Source organism: Vespa crabro, chromosome 7 (genome assembly GCF_910589235.1).
Source record: "Vespa crabro chromosome 7, iyVesCrab1.2, whole genome shotgun sequence".
Taxonomy (NCBI): domain Eukaryota; kingdom Metazoa; phylum Arthropoda; class Insecta; order Hymenoptera; family Vespidae; genus Vespa; species Vespa crabro.
The window spans coordinates 2,617,501-2,642,500 of record NC_060961.1 but is presented as its reverse complement, the minus strand read 5'-3'; the positions used below and the strand labels follow the sequence as shown (position 1 = coordinate 2,642,500).

At 29.7% G+C, this 25,000-nt stretch overlaps 4 protein-coding genes across 13 annotated transcripts in view; 3 read left to right on the top strand and 1 right to left on the bottom strand.

Annotated features, from left to right (window-relative positions):
* Positions 1-1,848, bottom strand: part of LOC124425693 (dynein axonemal light chain 1-like) — a 6,247-nt gene extending 4,399 nt beyond the window's left edge. For both annotated transcript variants that reach the window (XM_046966381.1, XM_046966388.1), the window contains exon 1: positions 1-1,848. This exon is cut by the window's left edge and continues 515 nt beyond it. The gene's annotated coding sequence lies outside the window, so the exon portion shown is untranslated.
* LOC124425684 (serine/threonine-protein phosphatase 2A 56 kDa regulatory subunit gamma isoform-like) overlaps positions 1-16,112 on the top strand; it is an 18,894-nt gene extending 2,782 nt beyond the window's left edge. For 2 of the 6 annotated variants that reach the window (XM_046966364.1, XM_046966365.1), the window contains exons 3-9: positions 9,530-9,704; positions 13,333-13,535; positions 13,668-14,062; positions 14,166-14,499; positions 14,572-14,790; positions 14,874-15,098; positions 15,183-16,112. In XM_046966364.1, coding sequence (XP_046822320.1) covers positions 9,530-9,704; positions 13,333-13,535; positions 13,668-14,062; positions 14,166-14,499; positions 14,572-14,790; positions 14,874-15,098; positions 15,183-15,332 — 1,701 coding nt within the window. In that variant the 3' untranslated portion in view covers positions 15,333-16,112. Of the gene's footprint in view, positions 1-3,285; positions 3,628-7,973; positions 8,203-9,529; positions 9,705-12,550; positions 13,267-13,332; positions 13,536-13,667; positions 14,063-14,165; positions 14,500-14,571; positions 14,791-14,873; positions 15,099-15,182 lie in introns of those variants that run through there. The other 4 variants (XM_046966367.1, XM_046966366.1, XM_046966368.1 and 1 more) reach the window with 4 other exon arrangements.
* Positions 16,113-18,712: 2,600 nt separating this feature from the next.
* On the top strand, positions 18,713-22,228 carry LOC124425689 (retinoblastoma-binding protein 5 homolog). 3 transcript variants are annotated; one of them, XM_046966376.1, is made up of 8 exons: positions 18,713-19,631; positions 20,015-20,091; positions 20,169-20,194; positions 20,295-20,467; positions 20,560-20,788; positions 20,883-21,338; positions 21,436-21,844; positions 21,923-22,228. In XM_046966376.1, exons 2-8 carry the CDS (start codon positions 20,073-20,075, stop codon positions 22,006-22,008), a joined length of 1,398 nt encoding a protein of 465 aa, XP_046822332.1. In that variant the 5' UTR covers positions 18,713-19,631; positions 20,015-20,072; the 3' UTR covers positions 22,009-22,228. The 3 variants fall into 3 exon arrangements, with proteins under 3 accessions (XP_046822332.1, XP_046822330.1, XP_046822329.1); XM_046966374.1 differs by having other exon boundaries at positions 19,970-20,091; XM_046966373.1 differs by having other exon boundaries at positions 19,863-20,091.
* Positions 22,229-22,413: 185 nt separating this feature from the next.
* The window catches only part of LOC124425691 (seipin), a 2,601-nt gene continuing 14 nt past the window's right edge, over positions 22,414-25,000 (top strand). Inside the window, exons 1-6 of one of the 2 annotated variants that reach the window (XM_046966379.1) lie at positions 22,414-22,554; positions 22,695-22,935; positions 23,091-23,236; positions 23,388-23,590; positions 23,672-23,957; positions 24,049-25,000. The exon at positions 24,049-25,000 is cut by the window's right edge and continues 14 nt beyond it. In XM_046966379.1, coding sequence (XP_046822335.1) covers positions 22,712-22,935; positions 23,091-23,236; positions 23,388-23,590; positions 23,672-23,957; positions 24,049-24,221 — 1,032 coding nt within the window. In that variant the 5' untranslated portion in view covers positions 22,414-22,554; positions 22,695-22,711 and the 3' untranslated portion in view covers positions 24,222-25,000. The other variant, XM_046966378.1, reaches the window with a different exon arrangement.

Genomic DNA, 25,000 nt, shown 5'->3' with positions numbered 1-25,000 from the left:
ATGGGAATAGCACGATGGTTTGTTGGTTCGTTTCCAGGGTTCGGAACTTTGATCGTACACCGAAACTCCTGCCACAGAAGCGTAATCAAAATTCATTTATATTTTTACCATTGTTGCAATTTTTCTATCCAGCTGGATCAATTTCAATATCTTTTTTCAATCGCACAAAACTATATAAAAGTATATTTTTTGATTAACGAAATAAAGGGGGATATCATTCGTTTTTTTTATTCGGTATTTTAGTATATTAAATTTCAAAGGATTTTAATTTTTTAAAATCGAATAAGAGAGAATATTTTAAGACGAAACGAGTTATTTCCTCCATTCTTTTTATTCCATCCAATTTTGGAATATTTAAGAAATTGATTCTAAATATAAAAAAGAACTATGACGCAATGTATTAATGTAAATGTAAATATCGTTCTTTATGAAATATAAGGAATCTTTATGTTTTACGTCATTAATTTAGATGTTTTACAAGCTATTTCCCTTATCGTACATAATACATACATACATGCGTCATCTCGTATTCGCGTAAACATTTTTTGCAAAGCTTATTCGTCGTGTCTGGAGCATCGAAAAGGTTAAAGTCGGCGCCACGCGCGCCAACGTTGGAATTCCGACGTAGAAAGAACACGAACAGAATGTCGCCGGCATTTGCTTCGTTGAGTCGTTGGAAATACGGCGTCTCTCGTTACTCGTTCATCTCTCTCTCTCTCTCTCTCTCTCTCTCTCTCTCTCTCTCTATTTCTCTCTCTCTCTCTATCTATCTATTTCTTTCTTTCTTTCTTTCTTTCTTTGTTACATAAACATACATATAAACACGTACGTGATGAAAACAACGAATACAAAAATTACGATGGTGATAATGGTTATGCTCTAGCGAATAATTAACATCGATAGATTTGCGTCTGATGTAATGCTACGATTTTTACGAAATTAATCCGACTGGTATAGTTTACGATTTAAGCGATAAATAGATCAAAGAGTAACAAAATTTTTTTAATTACATTTTTATTTCGACTTATTTATATGACTGAGATCGATTTATGGACAATTAATTTTTATCGTTTTACTTTATTATTCGACTTAAGATTAAATTTATTGTCAAATCTTATAATCCATTGTATTCCCTTCGTATTTTATTTTATCTCAATTCTTTTTTTTTTTTTTTATTATTATTTTTTTTTTATTTCTTTATTTTTTTTTTTATTTATTTATTACTTTCGTGGTGTCATTTTGAATTCGGCGGTATATTAGGAGAAAAAAAATGGCAGCGGTTTCTTTTTCTTTTCTTTTTTCCTTCGAAGTAGTTGAAAAGTGTTTTATATCATACCGTGATGAAGTTTCATTCATTAAGATAAATCACGGAAAATTTTTGCTTATATAAAAATTGTCAAACATTTTGTTAAAACATTTTTTAAGAAGACCTATATGTTTTAATGTGATTGCTTGGCTATTTAAAAAGATGGATTTAAAAAAAAAAAAAAAATGAAATTTTAAATTTATTACAAAAACTATTTTTTTGTTCTTTTTTCTAAGAAATATACAATATGAAATATCGTATGTCACGTATATTTTTCCTTCGTTCTTTTCATTTCGTTTAAATTCAACGTCGGAAAAGTAAAGGTTTACACGTTCCACGTCTAGCTTTTATTGGACAATTCGATGACAGCTAGAACGAGATTGCACAACGATCATAAATGCACGTCCGTGAACGTCGTTTACACACACACACACACGCGCATACACGCATACGCGCTGCAACGCACTAGGAACAAATACGTGTGATCGAAGACGATTAATTCGGTTGCGTTTGAATTGTTATTTTGTAGAGTGGCCACGGTCGGTGAGTTAGTCGAGAGAGTTACGTATGAGTGAGTTACATATATCTGTTCCGCCATTTTCAAGGCAGATGGCACTACGATCGTTCGGATCCGTACGATGATCAAGATCGTTTTTAAATAAAACGTTTCTTTTTATTTTTAAAAGTTTTTAAAGACTTCAAGTTCATGAAAAAAGATAATAAAAATAATGAAACGAGGTTAACCGAAAGAAAATACGGCAGAACATCGTCGTTGTAAATTTCAAACAAGAACTTGGCACTCGATTTTATTTTATTTAAACCCTCGGCCTGCTCTTTTGGCGACGTTTTTAAACATCAGTCGAGATGTCCTTTGTTTTCCGATTTCTTTTGTATGTGTTGTCTGTATCTAAATATATATTTATATAAATGAGGCGGTAAACATTCCACATAATTTATACAGATAGTTTTTTTATTTATATCTTGATGTGAACGGTCGTTAATCTGTTAACTGCCAAGAATGATTTTTTTTACAATTTTCATCGTTGAATTTTCGTTCACCTCTCCTTGTCATTGTCGTCATAGACGACTCGTTGGCAGCGTCATAACATTGCGCCCGATTTATTTTTATGCCGACGAGAAGTGTCTTATTATTGGCGATCGCGAGCGCGATAGATCTTATGTCGTGAAAATGAACTGCGATGCAACTCGATGCTGTCGATCGCATTCTTTCATCTGTGGGTAGCCACGTAATGGCTCTGGTACAGTGGTTCAGATATATATATATATATATATATATATATATATATATATATATATATATATATATATATATATATATATATATATATATATATATATATATAGTCGCAAAAAGAAATAATATATCTTTTCTAAAAAGGATGAATAATTATAAATTATAATTGTTTAAAAAAGAAAAGAAAAGAAAAGGAAAAGAAGAAAAATTTCATTAAAAATTGATTATTATAAGTCCATATTTCTTGATATATTATATTTCGTTAATGTCTATTATACGATCAATGCGATCCTGTAACAACATGTTAAAACAATTAAATCATAATAACTTTTCAATGTTTTCATTTGAAAGAAAAAAAATATTAGGTTTTATCGATAAACGTTTTTATAATTTTATCAGAGAGGAAGAAATTATTAATATTAATGGAAATTAGATTGTGAATTAAATTTTTTATTTAATTATTCTTTGTTTTTTTTTTTTTTTCATACTTAAAAAAAGAATAGAATTTTTTCGATAGAGTGATAATGTATATTGGAATATTTTAAAAAGGAGTGATTCGTAATGATTTTCGAATATCGACTATCTCTCGATCTCTCGATTTCTCTTTTCACGAGCATCGATCTTTATCGTCGTCGATAATGTGTACGTAAGAAACGGCAGTAATGGCTGTATATAGCTTGGAGGGGAGAATAGAGGAGCCAAAACGAGGTTAGACGACACGAGACTGCTTCTTGAGGAAAGTCATCAGTAATAGTCGGGATGGCACTTGTTGTATGAACGATCGGTGTGCTTCTCGATCGATCATTAGATCGATCATGATATTATTTATCGTCGAGTGATTTTCATCTTATTGGAAAAATAATATAAAGAGTTTTTACCCGACGCGCACGTGGAAGAAAAAAAGTGTGTCGAGTAGAGGAATACGCGTTTGTGTGACGTTTTCATTTATATCTATTTATAGTGCGTTATCTGATTTCGTTCTGTGTGTTTCTCTAGGTGAAACCAGTGAATTAATAAAATACGTGTACGTGCGTGTGTAAACATGAGCGTTTGGTTTCTTAAGTTTGTACGTGACTATATAATCTTTTTGTAGATTCATTATCGACTTCTCAATCATTTATTTTACCTTTTGCTTTGTTACGTCATCTTTCATTCATATTAAATCGAATTAAAAATTTTTATTTATATCATTAATAAGCGCGTTGAAACTTATTATCGTCGATTTTTTTAAACGACATTAAAAAAAATTACCGCCTTAATATTTCATATTCGCTTTACTCAAGTAAACTGATGCTGTGATATCGATTTATTCGAATGTTTTTTCTTTTTCTCTTTTTTTTATTTTTTTTATTTCTTCCCTTTTCTTTTTTTTTTTTTTTGCAATTCATTACTCATGGATTATGATAGGTCGTTTAATTGTAAAAAAAGAAAAAGAAATAATCGTGATTAAGTAAATCGATCGATTAGGTATTGAACATTATATACGTATTTATATTACTTCATTTGATACTGGTCTATAATTAAATTCTTTCGTTTTATTCTTAACTTCCTCTTTTTTTTATTCGTTTTTTTTTCTTTTTTTTTTTTTTTTTTCTCTTATGGTCTTGACGATATTATCGATAATGTACAAATTGCCGCTAATCGTTATTACCACCGTCGTCGTACGACATTTTAGAACTTATTTGTGTATAGTAATATATTTTTACGCGTTAGAATTTATTTATTTATTTATTTATTTATTTTTTCTTTTTCTTTTTTTTTTTTTTCTTCGAAAGTAAATATTTTTTTTTGAATAGTTTTTGTTCAATAGATTTAACTGTACGAAGTCTCACTGTTTATATGTAAGAATTTAATCGAATTGGCTACGATATCAATGGGATTTGTCGGTATATTAAACAAGATAATTAAATTTCGATTGTTTACATTGATTTTCATACTAGAAGCTGCAAATGAATTGTTGGTACAGCCTGTTATCTTTTCTAATAATCACCATTATTACTGCATCTGTTTAAGTTTACATTGTTAGTTCATTGAACTCGTCAAGAGAAACATAACATAGTACCTATAAAATATGTATGATTTATATTTAAAAAAGATAAAAAAAAGTAAATGGTTTTAAAAAGTGATCTTTTCGATTTTACACACACACATATATATATATATATATATATATATATATATATATATAATATCGTAGCAATCAATTACGAACCATTAATTATTATAAAATTATTATGTAATGGCATATTATATTTAATTAATAGAATACAAATTAATAATATAACAATTAATATATTTATATTAATTAATCGTTCAATTATTTCCCAAAGTAATCAATGAATTATCGTAAACATTAGATGCACCTGAAATATTTTTAATGATTAATGTATGACATGCGGGATATGACAAAGTAATCCGTTCAATTTCTAATATCAAACGAAATCATACTTCGTCATTGTTCCATTTGCATTTGCGTTGCACGGATCGGCTTTTACTATTCGCTTGGCTCAATAAACATCATAGAAAATAGATTTATGCGTAAGCGAGCGTCTATGACGTTTGATCGCAAATCAGAATGAAAGAGAGAAAGAGAAAAGGAGAAAAGAAAAGGTGGATAGATGGTCGACTGCAACGATAGCCCTGGACCGAAAGTCTATCTCAAATAGAAACGACGAGAAACGACGAGAAACGACGAGAAACGACGAGAAACGACGAGAAACGACGAGAAACGACGAGAAACGACGAGAAACGACGTATGTAACTTGCTTCCCCATCGTGCGTGGGTTCAGGGTTGAGGCCGACCGAAGATGACCTTGAACGATCGTCGATAGTACTTCGGCATACCAAGAGAGCCGACCGCTTGCCAAAAGCTCTCATCTTCTTCTTTGACTCTTTTTTTCTTTCCCTCCCTTCCTCCTCTCTCTGTCTTTCTCTCTCTCCTCTCTCTCCTCTCTCTCTCTCTCTCTCTCTCTCTCTCTCTCTCTCTCTCTCTCTTTCTCTCTCGTTCAATCACTAACTCATAAACTCATCTATATTTCTTTTTTTAAATTTTAGGATTAATTTATCTCTTTACAATTTTATTATAATATTATTCTTTACTTATTAGTTCATTGATTTTATACATTATTAATAGTTCATACTTATTTTTAATTTTGGTTTCGTTACAATCATTTGATTTCGTTACTATCATTTGTTTTATGTAATGACTCCATTTATTTTTATTAAATAGATATTATATATATATATATATATATATATATATATATATATATATAATGCATATGTATAACATTTATTATATTTATATATAGTTGTTATAAATAGGATAAGTCGGAGAGTGATGGCCCAATTTTTCTTTTTTTTTTTTTTTTAAAGCTTTAATACATTGTAAATTAAAATCGATATCCAAAAATATATTTGTGAAAGTGGATAGACGAGAATAATTTTAATTTAAAAAAGAAAAGAAAAAGAAAAAGAAAGAAATTATTTCCCATGCATAAGTCTATCTATCTCACTTGGACTGTCCGAGTGAGATGACCCATGATTCAGTATGTCATGGCTCAGATGGAAAAAAAAAAAAAAAAAAAAAAAAAAAAAGAATTTGAACATAATAGGAAGAAAAATTATTTATTTCGCTCGCATAAAAATTTTTTAAGGAAATTATGTAAATACAAAAATGCTGAACATTCTTCATAAAACCTTCTTATCACATCTCACAGATCGAATTCAATTGTCTTGGTACCATATATAGCTCTCCGAATCTGACGCATTTAACATTTATTTTCTTCCCAAAAATTTTTTTCAAACTTAAGGATTACAAAATTCGTATAATTTTTATCCGAAGATAAATCTTCCGTAATATTTTTACGTTTGAGTTTACCTGACTTTTTAGCACGTTTTGTTAATTTTTGCCACTTGAAACTTCTCCTTACGGTTTCTAATTTATTGAACTACAGCTGATGACGTAGTGGAGATTGGATTAATTTTATCTAGCATTATGTCTGGCGCGTCTGTCACGGGAATCTTTTTATTAATTGTTTTCGAACAACCAGATGGGGCAGATATTCTCTATTTTCCTTTGTATTTTTTTCAGTTACATGAGACACATGTTGTTTTGGTTGTTGTTCTTCATTTTAAGAAAGCGCATAATAAATCTTCGCCATTAAATAAAATTAACAGAAAGAATAAAAATCTTTCTGTTAATCATTTTAAAAAGATTTTTCTGACAATTTAAAAAGTATTTTTTTTTTTTTTTTTTTTTTTATAAATGATTATCAGTCTTATTACTAAAAATATTTGAAAATCGGATTATATTTATAAAATATAAGATCATGCCATCTCACCCATAGGACCATCTCATACGGATATGTAACAAATATAAAAAATGTTATATATGCATATAACAATTTAACATAATATTGTTTCATTTATAAAACAAAATATAATATTGTTTTATATATGTATATAAACAGTAATTTATTTCAAATTCGATTATACCCATTGATCTTAAATTATACCATTTTGCACGGCTTTGTTAAATAGAACGAATAGATTAGAAGTTTAGTATTAGTTGTTTGAGATTCACTACGCAATATTCGCTTGTCTACGCTCGTTAAGTCGGTTCTATATATACTTGTGATACAGGTTAATAAATAACGTGAAATATAAAGTAATAATTATTAACTATCGCATTCTTGTTTTGTATAATCGAACAGACTAAAAAAGATCAAACTTTTTCAACGTTGCTATTTTTTAATCATATCATCTATCGTATAGCTCAACTCAACTTTTTTTGCACTTCGCTTCGATCATGATAACGATCGATAAGTTTGATAAAAGATATTCCAAAAGTTATCTAACAATATATACGCGTTAGTAAGCACGTAACAAAATCTGCTAGCTATTAATATTTTTCGAAACTTATCTGTATAAAGCTTAGGCATTTAAAATGGTTCGTTTAAAAATGAAACAAAATGATTTCAAGAAAAATTGTTTGATCTTAAAAAGATAAGAAAAAAACAAATAAACAAATAATCCATAAAAATGGATTCGAAAAATATATATTTTTTTTTTTTTTTTTTTTTTTTTACATATTTTTTTATGAGATATCATTATCACTAAGTGTTCTTAGTTTTTGTTTACATATATAGAAATTATTGGAACAGGATCAAGGCGAATTCTCTTCGTTTCTTATCTTCTCTTTTCACAAAAATATCCACAATTTTTTTTACAGAGAAAAAGTTCCTCGTAAGGCTTTAAAATGATCCTATGTCCTTTAATAAATAAGATTATCCAAACGAATGATGAATTTATTTAGTGATTTCTGGTAAAAATAAAAACAAAAACAAATATTTCCATAGAAAACGATTAAAGTGTGTGCACGGTGATTGAAAATTTCGTGTATTCCTAAAGGAAGTAATTCATCTTGGAGGAGCGGAAATATGAGTGTCATGGCGGATAGTACGTGACCATTTCTTCTCGCAGAGCATGCAACGTTTCGATAACGAAGAGACACGATGATCATCCTCGTTCGATGATTTTTTACTACAGCAGCATCCTGGAATAAAGTCTATCTTTTCCTTAATCGTGTAAAATGCAAGCGTTTAGCAGACTCGCCTCTGGAAATGTGTTCAAGAAGAAGGCAGGTTTCGTATTGAGAATGTTTCTGTACGTACAAATCGGCGTTATCGGTTTAATATCTAGTTCTTTCGTACTTTTTTTTCGAGTGTTCTTTATATTTTCATTTCTATTGATATTTACTTATTGATTTATTTATTTATTTAATATTATTTTTTTGTTCGTCATTAATTCGTAACGTCATTTATTATTGATTTCGCTTATATCCTACATCAAGATGGTACGATTTTTAAATAATGGACTCTCTCTAGGATCATGTCAAAATAATTCGAAAAAAGCCATTTGGAATTTTATCTCGCGTGTGAGCACGCAACACCCCTTAACGAGCAGCACGACAGGCATGTCAGGCCGCAAACAATTCGCCCACGTGGCTTCTATTTTAAGCGTCATACTATATCCTATATTTATCTTCACTGCTGCAACCTCTTAAAACACCGGTAACGACCGTGGAAGAGTAATTAGAGACCGGACGAAAAAAATGAATAAGCGAGGATGTGCACAAAGCCTTTTTCCCTCTTTTCTCTCTCTCTCTCTCTCTTTCTTTCTTTTTCTTTGTCTCTGTCTCTTTCTCTATCTCCTATTTTCCTTTTCGCGATAAGACGAAAGAATTGTTTCGTATGTGTAGTTTCACATTGTAATTAGTATTCGCATATATCTCTATGGTGCCTGTTCGTGATTCATCGAGTCGAATAAATTATCAAGTAAAATTTTTATCGAGTCGTAGTTTATTAAATTGATAACATATTACAATATTCATTTCATTCATTTATTCATCTTCGTTGCTTAATAATTAAACGTTTATTATTTTGATTTGGGCCTCTCGCTAACTTTTCTCTTGGGAATCTTTTAATCAACATCTCTTAAAAACTGAACAATATTTCAAGCTTTAAGTAACATTGACAATAATTGTATTATTTCGTTAAGTTATTATTATTTGAAATTAATTCGTAATAAGGATCTTCATGTAATCTTTCATTAAATAGAAACTTTGCGTAGATATTTTTACGTGAAGCTTCTGCAACGAGAGAAATGCGATATTCTTCTTCGTCGAGAAGATTGTATTTACCTGACAAGAGAAGGATGGTAAAGTTGGAGTTGCGGTTCCGCCAAATATCTTGGCTATTTGTGCGAATCAAAATCACACATCTCTCGTTACAATGTTATACGGTTTATATGCCTGTATTTCTCGTTCAAAAATATTTCCTTCGCCATTTTTCACTTACCTAACAATTTTTTAATACAATATGTTTAACAAAATATATTATCATTATGATTACACGACGATCTTATAATGATTTTCTTTCTTATCATCGAATACTTTTATTTCGCAGACGAACAAAGTGTCAGGAGGTCCTCCACATGGCAATGCCTCACCTCCACCGACACTCATCAACAAAGTCAAGTATCAACCTGGTGGGCCTGTAATCAAAAAGGATAAAAGACAAAGCAGCTCGAGATTCAACATATCAAAGAACCGAGAACTTCAAAAGCTACCGCTCTTGGCAGGTTTGTTTTATTTTCCATTTTGATTAGAATATCGATTATTATCTCCTATCGTACATCCTTTTTATATTTTTATGTCGCTTTTCTTTCACGTTTTATTTTAGTATTTCATGCCTCTTGATAATTCTTGACGAATAAAAAAGTAAACCTCTTTCTTTCTTACAATTAATTATGATCTATAATTAAAGTCTTTATTTAATCGACAGTGCATCGAACGATTATGCACTTTTTTAAACGAGATATTATTAACAGCCCTAAGAAAAATGGAAAAAAAGTTATGGAATGAGAATAGCGACGTTATGAAAATGTTACATCTAGTTATAATAGAGTATATCGGACACTCACACCCACGCACGCGCGCACACACACACACACACACACACACACACACACACACACATGATATCGGATTCGATATTGGATTTTTTTATCCAACATGTAACAAGTATCTCATGTTGTTTTTCCTCACTTGGCTTAACATACATCCTACTTTTATTCCACCATATTGGCAACCCACGAAAATTTCACGAGAGATTTGTTTATCATTAAACGAAAAAGAAAACATGGCCTAAGTTAGATTCCATCTTTCAATTGTTACCCTCTTATCGTGTTAAGACTTTTCCACTTTTCTTATTCATATTTTGGATAAGAAATGTCGTCTAGTTTTAATCATTTGCATTGTGTTAGAAGTAAACGTTAGAATGACCCTTATCGATCCTCTACGGTTGGAACGGATGGTACCTGACGTTCCACTTTTACGGATAGATAGACAATAAGCTTTCACGTTAATTAAAGTTACTTTGTCGGAAAGCTATGTCCTCGGTTAAACGATGAAAGAAGTGGTTCAAAGGGGAAGGCAGTATTTCCTTTTGTCATCTTTGAGTATCACCGACGCCGGTAGCGCGTTCAACAATTTCTCTTTTTCTTTCTATTTCTCAATTTAACTATATCCATTATACATAAAATTGTGTACTATTTCATTACAGATTCGATTATTTTTCATCATATTAGAAAAATTTCTAATCGCGTTTAAAGAGATTAGACAATTAACAGATCGGCCATTATATGGAAATAAGTAATGCATTTTGATATATATCGGTTATATTTATAATTAAATAAAAATCTTTATTAAAAATATTTTAAAAATTCAAGAAAATCGATAATATTCACAATTAAACAAACGCTATTGAATATTAAACAATACTATAATAACGACTCTTATATAATTTTATATAATACTTTAATAATTACATAAGTTGTATGTATATATATATATATATGCAAACACGAAGTATACTCGTGATCGGATCAACAACGTATTAAGTTCAAAATCCATTAATAAATAATGCGTTAATTTAAAAACGAGACAAAATTGAGTGCTTATTGAATCGAATGTTTATTAATCAATGGTAAGTGTTTTTCTATTGCAATTGGCGACTACTCAATTGGTAACTAGAGACAACGCGATATCGAGCATCGGTGGTGTTGATTTCGAAAATGAGCCGGAACCTTATAAATCAGCCCGCACATGATGCAAACTGCACAAAACGTGTATCGCTTACATTACATATTATGGCTTTCTCTTTTTTAATATTTTATGTGAAGTATTATGTATATATATATATATATAAAACACAAAAGAACATCTAATTCTAAAGTTTTTTTTAGTAGTTGTATGAACATTGGTTCCATTAAAAGTATTATATAAAAAGTATTATATATAATGTATATAAACAAAAAAAATCATTAGTAGTGGGACATAGAAACTATGTCGGGCATTGTTACATTTATTCATTTTCAAGACGACAAAAAAAAAAAAAAAAGAAAGAAATTCCCGCGCTCTGCGATTCTATACATTTGTCAATGTAATCGCCATGGCAATTATATATGTACATACTACTATTACTTAAACATTCGTATTTAGTATTAGCGTAAAAGGATATTATAAGAAAAGAACAATACGCGAAAAAAAAAAAAAATTAATACGTATGGTTTCATAAATTTCATGATGATCGCTATTTAACCTCCAAAAATGACCTGATCTCTTATCTATAAAAAAAAAAGAAAAAAAGAAAAAAAAAAAAGAAAAGTATGAAAGTCCGTAGAGATTTAATGATAAAAAAAAAGAAAAAAAAAAGAAAAAAAAAAGAAAAAAAAAGAAAAAAAGGAAAGTTACTAGACAAGACGACGAGAGGACACGATAGGGAAACGACATGACACGCGCGTAACGCCATTAAGTATCGTAAAACATTGTGCGTTACTTTCTCGTGAAAGGAACGAGGATAAAAAAAAAAAAATCAGCGTTCCCGCCCTTTCTCAATACAATATATACGTACACACAATGCGTATATACATGCGTATTTACACGTACGTACGTAAGTGCGCGTAGGTAGGTAGGGGACGCGCAATGCATATGCGCCCGCGCGCGCATTGCATGTGTATATGTATATATTTATGTATGTATATACATGTTGCGTTGCTAGTGTTTCGTGCGCCGGTCAATCGGGGTTGCTTGGCTCGCTCGCGACGAGTAGCAGCAGCGCTCTTCTACGTCACAGTCTATCGATTCTATTTTATACATACATAGGTGCTCTCTCTTTCTCCCTCTCTTATTCGCCGGGCCGTCGCGCAAGCGCTTCTCACTTCGATTCACACACCGTTTCTCGTTTCTCCTAACGTAAACACACACGGTCCGTCCTCTCTCTATCCTATTTCTCACCTTACCTCAACGTTTTTCCACTCTCTTGATCATTTCTCGGTCATCATCATAGACTTCATACATATATATATATATATATAGATAGATAGATAGATAGATACATATATACATACATATACATATATACATGTATATTTTACTTTCCCCCTCCTCGTCACTTTTCATTTTGCTTTACAATATTTATACACCTTTTTTTCTTCCACTCCTCTTTTCTCCTCTCCTTTCCTCATCTCTCGTCTCACTTTACTTTTTACCTCAGGTTTGGTACAAGAGAGCCTAGACCATCGACCCTTACTTCTCATGTTGAGAGATACAATCACCTTTGACCCGGCTACCGAGATCGAAAAGTACCCGCGAAATACGATTTTACGTATCGGTCCATCGTCGAAAAATTTATATAGTGTGACAGTTTGGAAACAGTGCTAAATAGGATTTGACGGCTCGATCGATTCTTTAACTTCTCTTCTTCTCGTAGGAAGCAACAGATTGTTGCGTATGCTTGCGAAACGCAAGAGTTGAACGATACGAGATATATGATGTTTGTGTTTCTTTAGATCTATCGAGAAACGTGTTAATTAGAATGAGAGTGTGGAGCTAGGTAGTAAGTAAGAAAAGGTGCTATAGGATACAGCAAGAGTACTTAAAAAGTAATAAAGTATTATACGTACATAATTACGATGGTTCATGTCGGAGGTATTGGTCCTGCTGTTGGAGTCATAGGTTTACCAAAGAGTCCTAGTTTTCATCAAGGTTTAGCTTTCGCCACTGTATTACCTCAGGAGCCGCACAAGTTTTATCCAACCTCATTTGCCTTACATTATCAACCTTTGCAGCCTTTAGTAATCGGTAAAAATGTCAAAGAGTAAATTGTATTTGTCATGTATTAAATAAATTTTTATTTCTTCGTTTCAGAGACTCAACAAGGCAATGAAAGGGAAGAACTTTTCATACAAAAGTTACGTCAATGCTGCGTACTCTTTGATTTTGAGTCTGATCCATTATCGGACTTAAAATGGAAGGAGGTAAAGCGTACGGCTCTTCATGAAATGGTCGAATATGTAACCAAAAATAAAAATGTTATTACCGAAGCAATCTATCCGGAAGCAGTGAATATGGTACGTTAGGTATATAATAATATGAAATTGTTGTTAAAAATTTTTTTATATCAATTATTCCATTTATAAATACATATATCTATTGAATTTTTCTAGATGAATTATTATTTTAATCGATATTTTTCTTTACAGTTTGCTGTGAATTTGTTTCGAACACTTCCACCATCTTCTAATCCAAATGGTGCTGAATTTGATCCGGAAGAAGATGAACCTACTTTGGAAGCGGCATGGCCTCATTTGCAATTAGTGTATGAATTCTTTCTAAGATTGTTGGAATCTCAAGATTTCCAACCATCTATTGCAAGACGTTATATAGATCAAAAGTTTGTCTTACAATTATTAGAGTTATTTGATTCTGAAGATCCTCGGGAAAGAGATTTTCTTAAAACAACTCTTCATAGAATCTATGGAAAGTTTCTCGGTTTAAGAGCATATATCAGGAAACAAATAAATAATGTTTTTTATCGATTTATATATGAAACTGAACACCATAATGGTATCGCCGAACTTCTTGAAATATTAGGAAGGTAATATCACAAAAATTCTTTAATCTTTTGAATTTAAGCTGAATGAGATGTATCTGATGAACTAAATAATGTGACATACATTTATTGATTTTATTTATTCCAGCATTATAAACGGTTTTGCTTTACCATTGAAAGAGGAACATAAAGTTTTTCTTTTAAAAGTGCTGTTACCTTTGCACAAAGCTAAATCGTTGTCAGTTTATCATCCACAATTAGCATATTGCGTCGTTCAATTTTTGGAGAAGGATCCATCTTTGACAGAGCCCGTAATTAGAAATTTATTGAAATTTTGGCCAAAAACACACTCTCCCAAGGAAGTCATGTTTCTTAATGAATTGGAAGAAATTTTAGATGTAATAGAACCAGCTGAATTTCGAAAAGTACTGGATCCGTTGTTTAGACAATTAGCAAAATGCGTTTCGTCTCCACATTTTCAAGTACGTACTTTATTCTACAGTTTAGCATCAAATACATTTGATCGAAACTTTACATGTACCATTTTATTTTAGGTTGCTGAGAGAGCCCTTTATTATTGGAACAATGAATACATAATGTCATTAATATCAGAAAACTATTCTGTGATTTTACCGATTATGTATCCAGCTTTTTATAGAAATTCACGAAATCATTGGAATAAAACGATTCATGGTTTAATTTATAATGCATTGAAACTATTCATGGAGATGAATCAAAAAGTATTTGATCAGTGTACTAATCAGTATCATCAGGTATATTAATAGTAAAAAGTAAATATAAGACATTTATATTAATCACGCGTATTCATACGTAATTGGGTATTTAACTTATATAGGATCGTCAAAGAGAACGTAAGCTTATGAAAGATAGAGATGAAGCGTGGATGCGCGTGGAAGCATTGGCAATGAGACATCCACATTATAATATGGCAATTACTAAAAGTACACCGAACATTCCATACAGCTTGACGCAACATTTAGATAGTCCTCCACCCGATGAGGATGGTGACACGGATCAAACTCCGCTTACTTTAGAAAAGATTGAAGCTAAAGCAAATGAGGTGTGATATTATTTAAAATACAATTGATAATAGATTTGAAATAATAAAATAATGAGAATCTAATGAATGTTTTATATTACGCAGGCGAAAAAAATAACAAATGTGAATACAATGAAACCACTTCTACGAAGGAAGAGCGATATACCACAAGACTCTTACACAATACGGGCATTGTCCGATCACAAGCGAGCTGACGAATACCTTGTAACACCGCCCGATCCGAATAATTGCTAGTCCTTACCCTATTCTCTTCCGATGTATCCCCTATTTTGTTGTAGTAAAATCACAAGTTAGCTCTTTTTCGGGAGATGGAAAAAAACGGCGATAACATAACCTTGGCAGTTAAATCTGCCTTAGAGAGCCTTATTGTGCGGAATCAATAACATTTAATGTATATTAGAATTTTGTTTGCTCGTGTTAGAGAAAGTATCTTCCTCTTGTTACACCTTTAGATTATGAGAACATGGAGAATCGCATGAGAGTAATAATGTCCATTTGATGCATGTAGATCACTTATTTCCTTTCTCAATTACAGACCATGCTAATTTAAGAAGTTGTTAAAAAGAACAAAAGAAAAAAAAAGAAAAGAAAAGAAATATTAAAAATGTGTATTGTTCGAGGTAAAAATACGGTAAACAAAGGGCTCTAAATTCATTAGTTATGAAATATTTAGCACAAAGGCATTTAAAATGCTAGTTATGCTCTATATATATATATAGTTGCTATATATATATATATATATATATATATATATATAAAATATACATACACATACACACATACACATAAAAGATATATATATATAGTATCATTGGTATAAATGACATTATTAATGCTGTGGTTTTCATGAACTTGGTATATTCTAGGAAAGATTTTATACAAACGAGGATACGGAAGACGGAAGGAGCAGTATCATCGATAACGTTTTACTCTGTGTTATCATTAAATTATACTAAGCGAAGCGAGCTTGTTGTGTTAATAACTATGATAAATGAAGTTTTACGTTTACGTGTACATGGTGTAAAATAATTTATATTCTCGCTTTAACACTTCCGGCTCATATTAGAGCAGAAAAAAACGCCAGACATTATTACCTTAGGGTGTATACGACAGTGCTATTTTAGGATATCGAACACTATAAATCCGAATAACTTCTACGTGTAATACTACCACTACTACTACTACTATTACTACTACTACTATTATTAATACTATAACTACTATTCTATTACCGCTACTATTACTATCATTACTACTACTATTACTATTACGATTACGACTACTTTTGTATCTGTTGTGCCTAGATGCCTGTGGAATAAATTCACAGAAAAGCGCCTCTGCTAAGAATGATTGTTGTAAGAAACATTATAAGAGCCATGCGGCGAGTTACATTTGCTTTGTGCTAATATCATTAATCGATAACCACAAAATTTTCGGATATAGCTTCTGTAATAACGCGTTTGTAAACTCGTCGCACTTATGATTGTTAGATGAGAAAAAAAAAAAAAAAAGAAAAAAAAAAAAAAGAAAATAGGAAGAAAAAAAATGCAGAGGTTATTACGGCTAACAAAAAATAATGAAATCTACCGAGAGAGAAATAGAAAGAGCAGGAATGAAGGGGAATGAAAAAGAGAGAAAAAAAATTATAAAATAAGATACATTTAGAATTTCGCGCTGCTGGCAGGCTGTTACGTTTAATATTATCGATAAATACGTTGTTGAACATATATAAGCGCTCGCGCTAAAATATTAGGAAGTTGATGCTAAAAAAAAAAAAAAAAAAAACAAAAAACAAAAAATGCTTTAAGTCCATTGTTTCACTATTACTTTTTTTTTTGGAGGAATGGCCACTTTGTCTAATGTTTATCGATGATACGATAATTATTACTATTAATATTATTATTATTAATATTACTATTATTATTATTATTATTATTATTATTATTATTATTATATTATTATTATTATTATTATCATCATTATTATTAAAGCTTATTGTTATATTATTTTTAGTATAAACGATAAGACGTAGCATGGTGTTAGTGCCCATATTGACGCCACCCGGCATGCCTAAAGAATTTTTTTGTCTTTTTAATAATTACGTGGTTTCAGTGTGGACATACATACATATATGTATATATATATATATATATATATACATATATTCATACATACATATATGTATATATGTATATATATAATTAAAAAGAAACTGTTGAAAGTATTTCATCTATATGTTGTGTGTCAAATCGACACATTCAATATCTCATTATACCGAAGAAAACATCGAAGAATATCATTATACGATAGCGAATACGAATGTATACGTTATCTACAAACTGATATCATTTACGTAGATAATTAGAAAATTTTATGAAAATACACACACATGAGCGCTGCCGGACGTTTCTCATCTAAATAGCATATATCAATGTGTTGCACCATATCGCGGGATTTTTTTTTTTTCTTTTTTTTTTTTTTCATACGTATCGACTAATAATTATTACTAAAAGAGATTTGTTCGCCTCGACGAATAATTCTTTTCTTTGTAAATTATTTCGAGACATTTCAAGTTCTCAATATGCCTTATATGTATTATATTTGTGTAAGAACAGAGTTAATTAAAGTCTGTAGTTCATACGTTTGTAAATATCATGTAAATAATATAATTATGTTGGAATGCAGTCTACTGAGTTCCAAAGATAATAACGTAAAGTTTTTAGTTTAAATTTCGAATGCAATATAATTTTATTTTTTCTTTATACAGTGGTCATATTCTCGAGGAGAAGAATTATCTAATGGAAATATAGAAACACCTGTAATATTATACTTTCTATAATGATTTAAAAGTAATTATATATTCATGATTCGTTTAATTTATTTTGCAAAATTACTAAGCAAACGAAGATGACGTGAACATAATAACATTATGTTTATGATATATGTTTAAGAGCTTAAAAAGAAAAAAAAAAAAAAGTATACATATGCAGCAAATGCTCTTGCGATGCATTACATGAGATGCATGTAGTACCTATGATCTGCCACTAATTTCATAATTAAAATATGGATACAATATTACGTGCTATTTGTCCCGCAATGTGGAGAAGTATAAAGCAACTATGACACCAAGTAATTTTATTAAGGATGTTTCGATTTAAACAAAAATTGCCCGTGAAATAACTTTGTTACGTTACTAATATCAGATCATTACTAATTATAAAACTTCATTAAACCGCAAGCGCTTCAAAAAAAAAAAAAATAATAATAATAAATAAATAAAAAGAAAAAAAATAAAAAGAAATAAAAACAAATGCGGTTCCTTAACTGAATATTCTACAAATAGCTCTCTGACTATGATCAGTATTCCGTTATCGAGTTCTTGTTAAATATGATTTAATCATTTGATTTTATTTCCCACGTATCTTCCCACAATTTGTTGAAAACATAATTTTATAGTAAATAAAGAAATAAAAAATATTATAGAAAATAATATATTGTGATAAACTATTCTCCATTTACACGAAATGTGTAAATTTAAATATATGTTTCTTAATCTTATAATCATAATTTCTTAAATTTGTTTATTTCCAAGTTTTATATCTTTGGATCATTTTGAAATTGTTAAAATTAATTCGAAATTTCGAGTATTCGAAATTAAGAATGTCATCAGCCTTTGTTCGAATCATTTGTGACTTCAGCGACAGCTATGGACAAAATACGAACTACAAGCGCAAGCGGGGAACTGCGTTTGTCATATCGGTGTATAAACTTGGTATATTATATCCCACGTGAACAATTGAGTTCATTAGGTTAGAATAAGTAGTATTAGTAGATTGTGAACTTAAACATTTTTTATATTTATCTTTTTTTTTTTCTTTTTTTTTCTTTTTTTTTTCTTTTTTTTTCTTTTTTAATGATGGCGTGCATCTTGCAGTGATCCATGCTAGATACGACATCGATACGCATTTGTTTCGCGAAAAATGTACAGGGAATAATAAATATAACTGATACATATATAACAATTAGTATATAAATTTGCGATAGAAAATAAGATTTTATCGAATGTTTTGTTAATAATAATTAGTGATATACTTATATATTATATTATTTTAATATAAATTAAAATATAAGATGTATCTGTCGATGTATGATTATCAAGAACTTTACTTATTGATTGTTCGCGCGATAAATCATTACGTAATATAATACAATTTTTTCTTCTTTTGTTATTATACATTACCATTATTATATGTATATCTGATGTATATAATATAAGTATATTCTTTTACTTCTTCTTCTTATCATTGTTATTATTATATAATATATTATTATAGTAATAGTGGTAGTAATGGCAATATAAAGTGGGCTATTTCTATAGAGGAAAGTATAAAAACAAAATAGTGTACAATTTTTAATTTGAAATTTAACAATATCGTAAAAAAATGAAATATGGTATATGGGATATGGTAAGAAAAAAAAAAAAAAAAAAAAAAACTTTGATTACATACTCAGAGAACTAACCTATATAAATTCGTAAGTATTCATTTTTTATTCTTTTTTTAAAAAATAATAAAAGTATTATCCAAAAATTATACGACAATTTTTCTATCAACTCGTTATATCAATTATTATTAACGATTGTAATATAACAATGTTCAATATTACTAATAGTATACGCGAATACATGATAAAATGTGTGACTAAAATTATTTTATATTCTAATTAATTTTAAATTATTAACTAATTTTAATTATTAATTAATAGTTTATCAAGCTAAATACTAGTATATTTGATTATCTTGCTGTCAATAAGTAGACCAGTGTTGTTACCAACAATGAAAATCAAATTAAATGTTGGTATTCCTGCTTTAGTGGATTTTTCTCTGCACTAAAAATTTACTACACTTTTGATGACAGATCAACGTTATAACAACAATTGTAATTGAGGAAAGAAATATAATATAATTTTACAAAAATGAATTTGGAATTATTAGGTAAGATTATTCAACAATATATATGTTTAAGTAAAACTTTTACTTTAATATATCTTGTATTTAATTTATTGTTTCAGAATCATTCGGTCAGAATTATCCAGAGGTGAGTTATTTAATTCCAATCAAGTCATTTCAATTTTATATATCAAAAATAAAATAAAATCAAATCATACCTTAGAGCAGAATTATAATCATTTTGTTAGGAATTTGATGGTACATTGGATTGTATATCGCTTGCTGTGACATGTACATTTAACAAACGAGGAACCTTACTTGCTGTTGGTTGTAATGATGGTAGGATAGTTATATGGGATTTTCTGACACGTGGGATAGCAAAGATCATCAGTGCACATGTACATCCAGTTTGTTCATTGAGGTAGGATAGTTCATTTTATTCTAAATGAGTTAAGTCTAATATAATCACAAATATTATGTAGGATTTTTAACAGTGTTTATATATCTATATAGTTGGTCTAGAAATGGGCATAAGTTGCTGAGTGCTTCCACAGATAATAATGTTTGCATATGGGATGTTTTGTCTGGGGAATGCGATCAGAAATATAGGTTTCCTTCTCCAATTTTAAAAGTTCAATTTCATCCAAGAAATTTAAATAAATTTTTAGTATGCCCAATGAGACATGCTGCTGTAATGGTTGACGTCGAAGGCACACACAGGGTCATACCTCTTGATGAAGACGTATGTAATATTTATAAGAGTTATATTTTATTATATTTATATTTATATAAATATTAAATATATATATTATTCAAAACTATTGTCTTACTTTCAGAGTGATTTAAATATAGTAGCATCATTTGATAGAAGAGGTGATTATGTATATACTGGAAATGCTAGAGGTAGAATTTTGGTCTTAGATGCAGAATATTTAACTGTTAAGGCATCTTACAAAATTTCACAAGGTACTGCCAGTAATACGGCAGTAAAGAGCATTGAATTTGCAAGACGTGGTTCATGTTTTCTTGTTAACACTTCCGATAGAGTAATTCGCGTGTATGATAGTACAGAGATATTGGCATGCGGGAAAGATGGTGAACCAGAGCCAATTCAAAAATTACAAGATCTTGTAAATAAAACAATGTGGAAAAAGTGCTGTTTTTCTGGTGATGGAGAATACGTATGTGCTGGGTCTGCCAGACAACATGCATTATATGTTTGGGAAAAAAGTATTGGAAACTTAGTTAAAATTTTGCATGGAACTAAAGGAGAACTATTATTAGATGTTGTGGTATGTATAAGAAATTAAATAAAAGATTTTAATGAATAAATAAAAGATTTTATATGAATATAATTATAAAATTAAAATTTCTATCTATTGTGTATAGTGGCATCCAGTAAGACCTATCATAGCTTCCATTTCATCAGGTGTAGTTTCTATTTGGGCACAAAATCAAGTAGAAAATTGGTCCGCTTTTGCGCCAGATTTTAAAGAATTAGATGAAAATGTAGAATACGAAGAAAGAGAAAGTGAATTTGATTTAAGCGATGAGGATAAATCTGTAGTACAGGGTGAAGAAGCTCAAGATGAAGAAATTGAGGTAGATGTAGCATCAATCGACAGAGTTGCTGCATTTTGTAGTTCAGACGAAGAGACGGAAGATATAGGTTCTCTTCAATTTTTACCGATATCTCCAGATGTAGAGGATTCAGAGGATAATCAAACTTCTCCTCATGAACCACCAGTAAAGAAACATCGTTCACATAATATCGATTTACAAGGTGCACCAACTGGAGGTAGAACTTATGCATTTAATAGATTTTATTCTTAAATTATCATTTAAAAGAGCATTGATCAAATTGGTCTGCTTACAGAAACACATCCCTTATTGAATAAAGGAAAGGATAAACCTACTACAAAGAAAGGCAGACCTAGATTAGAGCATAGAAAAGGAAAATAATTTTTTTTAATTATTCACCGTACTCACAAAAATCAATAAAACGTGTCTTATCATATGTATATATACATCTAAGTCATTTTGTATTGAAAAGTGCAAATATTATCTTATTAAGAGGCAAAGAATATTTGCAATAACTTTTCCATAAACATTTCTTACAAACAAAAGTTGTTAATATTCTCAATGTACTGTATAAAAAAAATATTTAAAGATTTTTAAGTTTAATCAAAATCTACGAATATTTCATATATTATATTAATTATATTTTCATATACTGAATGGTTTATTGCTTACAAAAAAAAATACTTATAATTTAATTTTTTAACAGATTATAAATATTTATTGAAGGAAAAAGAAAGAAAAAAAGAAAAAAGAAGATTTTCTGTTTAATTTCAAATGTATTATGCTAATAATATAATAAAATTGTACAGAATATGTCCTTCCTATTTACATGTTGATTTGTATTACATATATGTTGTATCTTATTATCGTCCTACGGTCGAGCCATCTGCCCGATTATCTACTAAATTGTTTGCGAAAAGTGAAAATGTACGTATACATAACCTATACTTTTATACCATAATCACATGTTAATGAATGATAAATTTTATCTTATCTTTTTTAACGATTTGTATCATTGAAATTAATTTTATTATATTTATTTAATACTGATTACTTTTAACAAATAGCATCATATTTGTTCAAAATGTTGATCACGAGATCATTCCGACAAATAATGAAAAAATGGTTCAATATGCAAAAGAAAACAACACAGGGAGTACAATCAGCTAAGGAAGCAGTGTTTCGCGGAGGTGTTATCATTATCAGTGGTATTCTCATTATTTGGTTATCTGTATTTCTCTATACGGCGTTTTACTATGCTTACATGCCTAGTATGTCATATGTACGGCCTGTGCATTTGCAATTCAAGTGAGCTTCAATTCAAGACTTGTACGTTATATTAGAATATATAGATTACTTTTAAGAAAATTAATATTTGTATTTAATTATTTCATATGTAAATAAATTTTGTATTAATTACTTACATACATATATGTAAATTAAAATATTATTTTTAACAATAGGTCATGCGATGAGGACAAAGGAATTTGCAGTTTTCCATCGGCCCATATACAGTTGACGAAAAAACAGAATCTACTGATGGTTGGCCAGCCTTATAAAATTAATTTACATTTAGAAATGCCAGAGTCTCCTGCGAATAAAGAACTTGGTATGGTTATTATGTTAATCAAGTAAACAAACTATTTTCTCTTTCTCTTTCATTTTTTCCTCTCTCTCTTTCTCTCTCTCTCTCTCTCTCTCTCTCTCTCTCTCTCTCTCTGTCTCTGTCTCTATCTTTGTAAACATTAATTTACATACAGGAATGTTTATGGTATGTGCACAATTACGTAGTAGAGATGGATTCTTAGTGGAACATGCCTGCAGATCAGCAATGTTGCATTACCGTAGTACATTATTACATATGCTTAGTACTCTTACATTTTCACCTATGATGATCTTTGGTACTACAGAAGAAAAACAAAATGTTGTCCTTGAATTGTTTGGAAATTTTGAAGAAGATCAAGTATATATAAGATATATTAATGAAAAACAATTATAAAAATTGATCAAAACGAATATTAACTTATCTGTATTTTAATTTCAGAGTCATCCGGTTACAATAATTTATATTGAAATTCAATCAAGATATATAGAATTTTATTCTGCGTCGATAATCATCAATGCAAATCTATCAGGCTTACGCTATTTGATGTTTCATTGGCCTATTTTATCAACCATTATTGGTATCGGAACAAACTTGTTTTTCTTAGTGCTTATATCTATTCTATCGTATTTACATTTTGCCATGGATGAAGAAGATAAAGAGGAGAATTTTGTTTATGAAAAAGGCGAATCAGAAGAAGAGAAAGATATCAAGACGCTTAGTGATTGTAATATTATGAATAGCTTTGTTTTTCTTATTATTTGCACTTTTGTTTTTTTAATGTCAAACTCTTATATTTTTATTCATTTCTCTCACAGTATCATCAGATTCTTCATCGCAGGAAGATGTTCCTGCATTAGAAGATGTTCCAAAATCTTGGTATGAAGCTTATTCGAGTCAATCATCTGATCCGATATTAGGCGAGCCTAGTTATATTCAAGAAATTTCAACTCTTATAGCAGAATCATCTGACGTCGAACTTATGAATTAGTTTGATTTATTTGTACAAATGCATTACTTGTTAAAAACAACGAAACGTACTCTATTATGTACAAACAAAACAACAAAGTGAATATTACTATATTTAGATATATTGCTAAGGGGGATAATTTAGTCGATAATTTATATTTATACCAGTAAAATTCGAGTCAGTGTTTTGTCTTAATAATAATTAATTTATATAACAAATATATTATGACTCTCTGTATATTAATTTAAAAAGCAAACAATATTGTGATGTGAAGATCAATCTATGTATTTTTATATGTTAGAAGTTATTTAATTATTTACTGTCACTGTTAATATTTTTTTTCGAACTTTCGAACATTAAATGAAAAACAATACACACTGTAGATGCAATGTCATGAAATCAAAAAGGTATAATGTTTAAGATATTGTATATATTTACACAGAGATATATACACAGGTTGCGTTTTATATTAGATAAGTCTGCATTTATATGCATTTGTGTATATCATCTTTATAGATGGCGAAATACTCGTGATAAATTGATCGTCGACTTATTTACAACGAGTATAATAATTAATAGACATGATGTCACAAATTATGTGAGGTATTTTCTTTATGTAGATTTTTTGATAATATTATGTGATATTTTATTTCCTGGCATTATATGTACGAGTATATATATATATGTCAATATGACGAAAGAAAAAGCGACTGATCGATGAGATAAAGTAACAATGGAATTATTATCAAAAATCTTGAATTGATATTGATACTTATCTAATATAACAGTGATAATAAATT